Here is a 10,505-nt window from a genome sequence, read left to right as displayed (position 1 = left end):
TGACCTTCTGGTTCCAGGACGACTCCCCTAACCACTCCGCCACAGCCGCCCCATGTGGATGCCTGTGTCTAAAATGTGTTGGTTGTCTTTCATACTGAAGACAAACACGTAGACGGACTGTCATCCCTACATCACACCATCAAGTCCCAATATTTACGTACGCTTTTATGTATTTATCATTACTGATCTGTCACTACTTTGATTCCTAACTCAGGGGCTGACACACGAGTGACTCTTCCCCGTCAAAAATTACATAAAATGGCACGAAAGCATCTCAGATCCAGCTAAAAATGTTTTGTGGAACAGAATATTGATGTCTAAAATGAAACCATAAGTTCATTTGGTAAATTTATTTTGTATTGATCGTTACAGATTAGTCACTAACTCACTTGGTGGTTTAGAGGCATGATGGCATCTCACTGGGCTGTGACTAACATAACAGAAAAAGTCTCCCAAATATCTTCACAATGACTTGCACCTCTTGCAGGGTTCTTTACCTCCTTGTGTGAGTTGCAGGGACATGTAGCCGCCTACCACAAGCCGTGCGCAGAAACATGGGCTTTGATTTTCATAAAGCGACTTGTTAATCATACTCAGAATTTAGTGAGACTAATGAAACGTTTAACGGTTTTCTTTCCTCAATTTTGAGACGACCAGTCTCCAGCAGTCATCACTCAATAAGGTACTGTTGACTTCAACCCCTCATGCTGCTTCGACCCTTTCATAAAACACAAAGTGATAAGAAGTCGTGTCAAACACGGCTTAAAACCGTTCCGCACAAAAGGTTGTTTGACGTAACAATAGGACGATAATTTGGCAAATTTCTTAAAAGTGGTTGCCTGAAAAGTTGCCAYAATGTCCTTGCATTTTACAAATTAGAGCAACACATCCAAAATTACTGTAAATAATTTTACTGACAGAAGTCTCATCTACTGTTCAAGGACACATGAGCGAGACGGTCACATTGTGACTTTAWTATAATGGAGTAGTCTCAGATGCATGATAAAGGTGCATCCTGTGTTTTGAGATGATTTTAATGAGCAAAAGAAGTCTTACTCTTTTCCAAAACATTATGTGGCACTAGTTAATTAAACCGTTTCAGCTGTTAATTAAATTAACAACTGAAGCTAACTACTAAACGATAATTGTGGTGTGCTTGGTGTCAGATTTGTAAGGTTTCGAGTTTCTAACACATTTTGGAGARATATTTGTTGTGTTTTCCAGTTTCTGGTTTTTACCCATCTTGTCAAATTGCATTTTTTATTAGTACTAAATGTGTTTATCTGTCTGATATTTTTATTAAGTAGGGGGAAAAGCTTTTAAGAGAGATGACACACTTTTATTTGGTTACAAGATTGTAGTTCACAAGTTATGTCACTGTGTTCAGCTTTATGTGAGCTTTCRTTTTCATGAGTTGTTGAAAAGGGGTTATTTATGGGCTAAAGCCGTTACAATCTTACGCCAATTCCTGAAAGCTCCAAAATTAATAAATCAGATGTTACAGAACACAGTATTTCAGCAGATAAGATTCACATAACACCGTGTCCTAGATTCTTTATCATGTTGAAGATGCGTTGTTTGACACACGTGAGCTTAATGTTGAAGACAGACTTTTCYGAGGAAGGCTGAGTGCAGATTGCTCATTTTAAAATTCAGCGTTCCTAGATTACCGTAGTTGACATGCAYCTAGCTTGCAGCGTGTCTTTATCATGTAGCCACGTCTGTCAGTGACTGTAGTTTGTGTCATGGGCCTGATCAACACACGCTGCTAGTGCTAATGCCAGAAGTTTGTGTTCGTAGAAACTGTGTGTGCGTGTCTCGTGTGTATGTGTGTAATAGGGGCACCACAAGTGGATGACTACACCTCTCCATTATGACTCATGACCAGATTCCTCCTGTGGCGTAGCTGCCATTCTACCGCACACACATGCAGATAATTAACGCAGCACACACACGTCGTAAAAATAAATGCCAATTAATAATTTATGGATCCACCAGTCTGTCATGCATTTTTATAAATTTTACAGTGGCTCTGTCACAGTTTGTGAAGCTGGGAAATGGAGCGCCACTGTCAGCCACGGGTCAGACTGAGCCAGCATGTGTGCTGCTCTGAGGCAGTTAGAGCTGCTACGATCCCACCTAGATCATCCATCACTGCCATGGATGAGGATGCTGAAATTAACTAGACTCTCATTGTTTTCCCCCCGTCTAATGCTCGCAGCCTCTTTCTTTCTCACTCCCTCTGCGTATCGCCTCGGCCTGCTTCTTTGCTCTTTGTTTGGTTTGGTTTTCTCCCGTTTGCTTGTTTTTGAGCTTTGCTGCGTTGTTTAGCCTCTTCTTTCTTCTCTGCTCTGACTGCTGTTTCACCTTCTTCTTGCTATTGAAAAAGAAAATGATTTAGACATTGTGTCATTAGTTTATCCATTTTGACAGTGTGGTCTAGGAACTTGTTTGTAAAATAAATCCAGTCGCATAACAGCAGTAGGCTGTGATTGGATTTGTCTTTTTCACTTTATTATTCCAAAAAGGAAAAGTCTGTTTATTAGATTTTTTTTGACTTTTTGTTTGGTTTTAACATAGATTTTAAGGAAGGCAGAGTTTTAACAAACACAGGCAATTATTTAATAATCTATTTTTTTTTCAGAGATACTGAAAAATGTATGCCATTGTTGATAATGTCAAGGCTTTTCCCTTTTTTTGGGTGGCAGACACCAGATGCAGCCAAACAAGCAGTTTTTTTTTTTGCTTCACTACTGTCAAAGGAAACACTTGGCAAAGATGCTTCAGCCAATTGAAATATTAAGTAGCATCAGCCTTGTCAATTCTTCCACACAAGACAGCCGCTGACCTCTCCAAGAGGGAATCTAGCAGGTTGATCCTTTTATATGGTCTTTGCTTAATGGCCCTCATCACTTCCAGACTTGGCCAGTGAAGTTTGAAGAACCCTTGACAGGAGGGGAGCTCCACTCCTCTCCTCTTGTAGCCTCTCTTCTGCTCGTCTCGTCACGAAGCCCCAGGCAATCTCTTAATTAGCCTCCCTAATTAGGTGCTTTCTGATTCTCTGGATAAATTTTCAACACATTCTGCTGAGGAGCATCACTTTCTCCCATTTGCCTTAGAGTTGCTTATGAAGCAAGAGGTGTGGTTAATAGATGGAGGTGCCTGAGCTGTAGACATCCCATTCATGTGCCACTTTTACTTGCACTTTAAAAACTGCTAGGTAAGAGCTGACTTTTGAGGAATGTTTAAATTCATCACAAATGCTTAAGTAGTGTGTTAGTGTCTGAGATTTTTCAGAATTATTAATCATTTGTTCTTACTTTCCTTATCCATTATTGTGTAATTAAGACAAAGTAAAAATGTAGTTATCGTCATCCTCAACTTTATTTATAAAGCATTTTAACACCAGCCACTGCTGAAACAAAGTGCTGAACATCAGTAAATAAAACAGATAGTCATTAAAATTAAGTAAAATCAATCTCAGTTGGGTTAAAGGCCAATGAGTAAAAGTAAGTTTTCAGATGGGTCTTAAAAATGGACAGTGAGGGGGCCTGTCGGATGTGCAATGGTAAAGTGTTCCAGAGCTTAGGGCCACAAACAAGTTAAACTAAGGGTGGGCAAAATCCTATTGCATACCAATAATCATCAGAAAAACTGTCAATTACCATTTGCCACTTTGCAATTAGTGCCTGTGTTGACGTATTTTTGTATGCGACACACTATCAGGCTTGCATGTGAGTCCAAATGCAGCARAGAGCAGCCAACCCTAACCCTACAAATTTGTTTATTCACTTGAGATGCGGACATAAAGCGGAGTACGAGGAAAGCCAGAAAATGCAGACCAAGGCCACAACGTTCGCTCCATGCAAATGCAGTTGTCTATTAATCATCATACTTATCATTATGTGATAAATAATACAATTAATCATGATAAATTTTTATGCCAATATTGCCCAACCCTAATTTAAACCTTTAGTAATTAATTTTTATCTACAGTTGCAGATTTTCTTTGTCCCTCAAAATAATGCATGTAACATCAGGGCAAAACCTCTTCCACTCTGTCTGTGATGTCTGTTTTATCTGGGAAAGTCACTGAGTTAGCTGGGAACCATTTTGTGGCATTTATCATTGTTTTTATGTCTTGTCACTGTTCTCCATGTAAATACAGACTTATAACTGATCTCTTTTTGCAGATCACACCCAAATACTGTATATGCAAATTTCTTTTTGTAGACTTGGTTTGTTAGGACATCCTAATTGAGTTCAAAGTTTCTTATATGTTAAAGAAAACATTTAACATAGTGTTTTTAATGTGTGATTTTCAGCACACCACTAAATTTGCTTGCAAGACACAGCTACTTCTTTTTTGCTGTTCTTATTAGGGCTGGGATTTCCCAAATCGATTCGATTCACAGGGGCCCGATTCGATTCACAACGATTCAGGATGATTCACGATTCAGTTTGATTTTTAAATTAATTAAGGATATCAAGCAGTAACACATTTACTTTGGTGTATGTAAGACATTGTCAAAGGAACTAATTCTGTAAATAGAAACTAATTCTAACTTGGTGTATTGGTAAAATTATAAACATTAAGGGCAAACTTGTAAATTGGAGTTTAATCTTGAAACAAAACTGTCTCAAGTTTCAAAGGGTTTAAACTAAAAAGGAATTGCAAGAGAAAGATTTGTTGGATACATTAGTTTAAGAAACTAAGAATAATTTTCTTGATCATTAAGAAGTGATGGAATAAGGTTACAGGAGAAGAGGTGGGATAATGTGTTTACCCACTCTTTTGAGATAATTTTATATTTGTAATGTTTCTGTTAGTTTCTGTTCAATAAAACTTAACAAGAAGAAAGAAAAAAGTACTTCAGCTAAAACATTCCGTCACTGAATTACATTACGATGTTTCTAAAATTTATAAATAATTTTAACAAAGCTAAACGATTTTGTTAGACTGTCATCTTTCACACATTTATACATGCAGAGAACAGTTTCAGTCAGATGTTTACATAKTGAAGTTTTGGTTCGAGCTGCTCGAAGATTCGTTTCCCTCTACCGTGTCCGAGCACAAATCTTTGCAAACAAAAGTTGTCAAGGCCTCTGTTATCTTTAAGTTCAGCTGAGAATCATCTGTAATGTTAGTGACTCCTTTGTTTCTTTTGTTTTGCCCCAGACAACTTGTTGTCGGGAGCTAATGTTAGTGATCACCATCAACTGGCTGTAAACCTACGGCAAGCCAGGAGTGACACACAGCATGGAAACGCGCAGCTTTATCACACACAACACCCATGGGGAAAAATCGATCTCATGACTTATGAATTGATTTTCCCAAATTTGAACGAGAATTGATCCAGATCGATTAAATAGATTTTTTAAACCCAGCCCTAGTTCTTATTGTATTCATGCAAATTATAAAGATCCATTGAGTTGAAATACACCTATTTTGTATAATCACAGTGTTGTTAGATCAAATGATGGTTGTTTCAAAGTAGTTTTAAAATGGTGATTGAGCCGCAGTTGGCAGAGTCTACTAACTGGGCCACCAGGTGAATCCTGGTCTATTATATTTTCTCCTCTTGAAGTTGTGCGCTCACTCAGCTTGACTCTTTCATTGTTTACAGACATGCCCATATTTGGTCAGTGTCCCGCACAGGACGACTTCTACCTGGTGATGTGCAGCCACTGTGGTCTTGTCGTCAAACCACAAGCCTTCCAAGCACACTACGGTAAGTTTCATTCCCAAACACAGGCAAATGATTTTGTATGCACATTTTGAAAATATCTCAATCTTTTAACATCTGCTCTAAATAAATATTACCCTGTTCATTTTYCCCTATTAATCATGAAATATATCAGTGTGATGATTCCAATATACAAGACCTTTTAACAAAGAAAGCTCATTAATGAATGCTACACAGGTTTAGTCAAACCGGGAGTTTTTTGATACAAGTTACATGGAAAACATAATACACTGAATTTACTTGTGACATCGCCCCCAGATATAAGTGGTGTTTCTTAATGTTTTTTGTTGATGCTTCCTGAAACTTTAGTTTGAAGCAGATACTACACAGATATTAGTATTAAAAATGTTTGTAGCCCTTAGTTATTTTTAACGCAAACCACAGTAGCGAMAAATTGTTTGAGACGAGGCTTATCTGACCGTAACATTAAATGGTTTTCATCTAGACAAACYGGCCACTCCAACGCTTGCTTGTGGTTACTTTTTTTACACTGGCATCTTTTTTTTCTGTCTTTGTACCTCTGCTGCTTTTTTATATTCGTGCCTTTTTTTAAAAACAATTCTGGTTTTTAACAAATGCGTGACATATTATACAGCTATGGAGCATAGGTTAAAGTGATTCTTGGAAATTGTCAAATATGCTCAAACACCTTGTGGACGGGCCACTTGAAGGAAACGTTTTGAGTTGATCCTAAATAATGTTTTGAAGCACTTATCTGAGCAGTACCAACAACTAATGATGATTTGAGCAGAAAAGCTCTAAACTTAAGCTACTTTCCTTGCATGTTAGCAAAGCAATTTTCAATATTAGCTGAGAAATCTTGATACCCCAATATGGTTTGAATGTAMTTTCTAACGATGTCAAGAAATTATCATTAGAAAATGGTAAAAATAGGACTCAGACTGATTAGCCGTGTTTCCTTCCAATTTTAATTCGGATTTTGAGCGAGTTTTTTAAATTTTGCAAAAAGGAAAAAACAAAGAAATGAGAATCAGACGTGTTTCCATCAACTGGCTTGAAGCGAATCAGACGCATGTGTGTGGTAAACAGGAAGTAAAAGTCACATCTCAGGAAAATGGAGAGAAGTTATCAGGAACGTGTTGCTACTGTCGGGAAAGTTGTACTTATTCTGTCATCAACTAGTTTTGGCGATTTTACATGCYGTCGGGAGACGTAGAGAAAGAAATGCAATTCTTTTCACGTTATGGGAGTAACTGCGAATACGCCAACAGCGAGATGAGGGCCCAGCTGCAGTCACAGGTGCAGTCGCTCTGGTACCGGGACCGGTTTCGGATAGACAGCGGGAACAGCTGATCAGCATGTGAGGTAAATGTTCACTACGTCAGAACTGATTTGAAAAATGTGTTTTCATCTCTCTTTTTGCACATCAAKTCTTTTTCGAAAAACCCAAAAACCACCTCAATCGAGTGTATCAYCTTTGATGCGAATTAGAGGAAGTTTTTTCGAATCAAGCCATTTTCATTCACCTTTTCTGATGCGATACTTCAAAATGRGCATTAAAAAATCTTGATGGAAACACGGCTATTTTCTAGGGATCTTTCGGATTTGCAAGACAAGTCATATCTAGAACCGCTCYTATCAAGATTATCTCGGTATCAACATGTAGCTTAAAAGCCAGGAATCTGAAATTGTACTTAATCTTATTTGACCAAAATATGACTTAATCCCTAATTTTCTGTGATGGTCACAAATGCCTGTTCCTAACATGTCAAAGCTTTAAACAAAGACCTTGACCTTTCGTCAGTTAGATCTTGGAGTATAATGAGGGTTATTCACAGCTACTACCCCATATTTGAACTTAATATGTAGGCAGTGATTATGTTCTGAGACTGTCATTCAAATCTGTCCTGTCGGTATATTTTGCTAACAGACAAACACAGACAGGTAGTTACATAATAGCAATCTGCCAATAAAGGTTTTCCTTTCAATTGCTCCCTCCTTCAGGGGTCCTCACATTGAGAATAAATGAGCTCAGTTCATTATGACATGTCTTAAAATTTCTAAATTAATGAATAAAAAACTTTTTCATGATTCCCTGCCTCTTGGTAACTTATGTTTGTAAAGCATTTTGCTTAAAGAATTAAAAAGCTCAGCTCCAATCAGATCAGATTTTTTTTTTTGCCTGCGTTGATACATTATGGCTGGAATGTGCACAAATGTGTTTRAGTGCATGAATTCCCACCTCTTGATGCTTAAGTTGCATCTGTGACTTACCATGCCAAACAAAATTAAAAATCTGTGAGTATACTGATTGCATAACTGTTGCTCGTGTTAAACTGAAGTGTTCACTGCGAAGTCACAAATCCCACAGCTGATGGAACAAATAAGATGTCTCTGCTCCTGAACTCCTCTCTGTGGAAAAGTAAATTTGAAACACCTACACTGTCTTGCTTTTTGTTAAAGCRATATTTATTCTTGTTCACTATGTAATGTTTCAGACTTTGTAGTTGGAAAAAGATGTTTGTCTCTTTCAAAGGTGTCAGCGGTTATATTTGTCAAGGTCAGCCACAAGAGGGGGATGTAGCTGTATGTTGGCTGCTGGAGGAATTGTCTTTGCTGTGRCAATAAAGTCTGCTGGTCTCCTCCCACATTGTTAAACAGCATCTCATGTTTGGAGCAGATTATTACTTATGTGCTGGAGCACCTCGATTAGGTTTTAGACCTGCCAGGGGATTTTTAATTGAGATGTGGAGATGAACACTGGAGGGCCATACCCTGCCAGTAAAGAAAAATGGTGCTGACAACAACACAGCAGGTGATGACGGTTTGATCATGGTGGTGATGTTATACTGACTCAAAATCAGATTCATAGAGAACAGGAATCCCACAATGAGTGGTGATGATTTTACAGTAATCTCAGTGCTTTTATCATTTATTTCAGTTGTATCTAGGGATGGMTACCGAATTTGATACTTTTTTAAGTACCGACCGAATTCTGTCAGTACTACCGAGAAACTATTCACGTAACATCAAACAGTACCATGTTTCGGTACCTAAACACATCATTGTGACCGTATTGGCATAAGAGGGGGAAATTTTCCATGCTTGTCCTGAACGCAGCATCGCGCAAGAGCGTAATGACGTCAGCAGCCGCCTGGTTCAGTAAACAGAGTTCGGTGTGAACGTAGCTTGAAAGCCTTGCAGCTCCTGGAGTAAAACTCACCGAACAGACCACCTCTGATTTATCTGGTGGATTAATTATCTTGTGAGAACGGCGTTCACTTGCTCAAAGTAAATAAAGTACCACCACTTTCTTTATTTCATCCACAATTAAACAGAGACCAGCAGAGGAAAACAACAGAGGTGCTTCCTGACAGTCCGAACACGTCTGACCTGAAGGAGCACAAGCAGCCAGCTTGAAGCGTTGGGCGTGTTTTTGGATGCTCACAGCATTGCTTGAATACATTTTATTTACTTTAACTCTATCCTCTTTTGCTTATTTGATTTAAACTTATTTGCCTTCCACGGACCTCCATCACACAATTTTTCTAGCGGGGAAATGACATCAACAGAAACACGTGGAGCTGGATTTTAATCTGCACAATAAGACAAAACAGTCTTGTTGTTTTCAAGAGTTTTCACTTTAAAGAAGTTTGTTAAACAACTGATGTTACAATACAGAGTTGGATGTTGTCTTGATATTTGTTAAATTTTATATATTCAGAAATAAATATGTTAAATAAAAAAAAAATTAGTTTATTATTTAAAAAAAACACAAAGAAAGTACAGTTGAGTACCGGTACCAAATCGATTCAAATGTCAAAGGTACCCATCCTTAGCTGTATCATGATGAGTCATTATTTGATTGCATTGACTGTACTGTATTTGCAGATATGTGTTAGTCTAATTTTATTTTCTGGATAACATTTTGTTTTCCCAAAACTGATTGCATGTCCTTACACCAAGTTTATATCGTTTTGGCAAAGACACAAAGGATTCTCATCTGCAGAAATTCAAAAACSTGAAAATCCATTTCCTTAAATTTGAGATGCTGAATCTAAAGGCACGCATAACAAATGCTTTAAACTGGTAGCAGTTATAMCTAATGTTTCTGTTTTAATAATTGTTTCAGTTGCAAACCAAAAGCGATGAATCAAAGTGCAACTGTGCGGTCCTGCGATCATACATGGCTGTAAAGATTAGCTGGTCTCTCGCTGRGATTTACTCCATGTTTTTCTCTCTGATGTCATTACGGGAAGACCCCATGTGGCTTTAACAACAGGGGCAGAAGCACTGATCTTGGTACTATCGAGATGGTCTCGCTAAGATGTTAGCATGCCTCTTTGAGCCCATCTGTCTTCAGTTAGGTGTTTGTGCTTCTCGGTTGAGGCTGATCTCAGCAGGGGTGACACTCACCACAGAATCCTCTCAAGCTTATGTTCAATTTTATGCATTAATTTACTGTATGAACTTGTTGAACCAAGACTTGTTTCCTTACAGTTCCAGTCAAGCAGACATTCAGAAACATTGTTTAGGTTACGCACCTTGAATTCATAAAATAAGCCAGTCATGCTTTATTATTATTTTTATTATCAACAAGCTTATTGTTTTGTAAATGTTGCCTCAATGCTAGGTAATGCTTTGCTTTGAGCATTGTGCTCATTTGATTTTCTAACTACCAATCTGCTACTTTGATAGGGTGAAAAAAGATAATTGTTTTTTACTTACTTACTTACTTACTTACTTACTTACTTACTTACTTACTTACTTACTTACTTACTTACTTACTTACTTACT

The 10,505-nt window shown here is 37.9% G+C and overlaps 1 protein-coding gene across 2 annotated transcripts in view; it reads left to right on the top strand.

Moving 5' to 3' along the window:
- The window catches only part of atxn7 (ataxin 7), a 40,654-nt gene that overhangs the window by 14,687 nt on the left and 15,462 nt on the right, over window positions 1–10,505 (top strand). For both annotated transcript variants that reach the window (XM_014009870.1, XM_014009869.1), the window contains exon 5: window positions 5,628–5,732. In XM_014009870.1, the coding sequence (XP_013865324.1) occupies window positions 5,628–5,732 (105 nt within the window). The remainder of the gene's footprint in view (window positions 1–5,627; window positions 5,733–10,505) is intronic.

The sequence above is a fragment of the Austrofundulus limnaeus genome, unplaced genomic scaffold (assembly GCF_001266775.1).
Source record: "Austrofundulus limnaeus strain Quisiro unplaced genomic scaffold, Austrofundulus_limnaeus-1.0 Scaffold62, whole genome shotgun sequence".
In the NCBI taxonomy this organism is placed as follows: Eukaryota; Metazoa; Chordata; class Actinopteri; order Cyprinodontiformes; family Rivulidae; genus Austrofundulus; species Austrofundulus limnaeus.
Note: the sequence above shows the minus strand (reverse complement) of the source record. Positions and strands in the feature narration are given on the sequence as shown.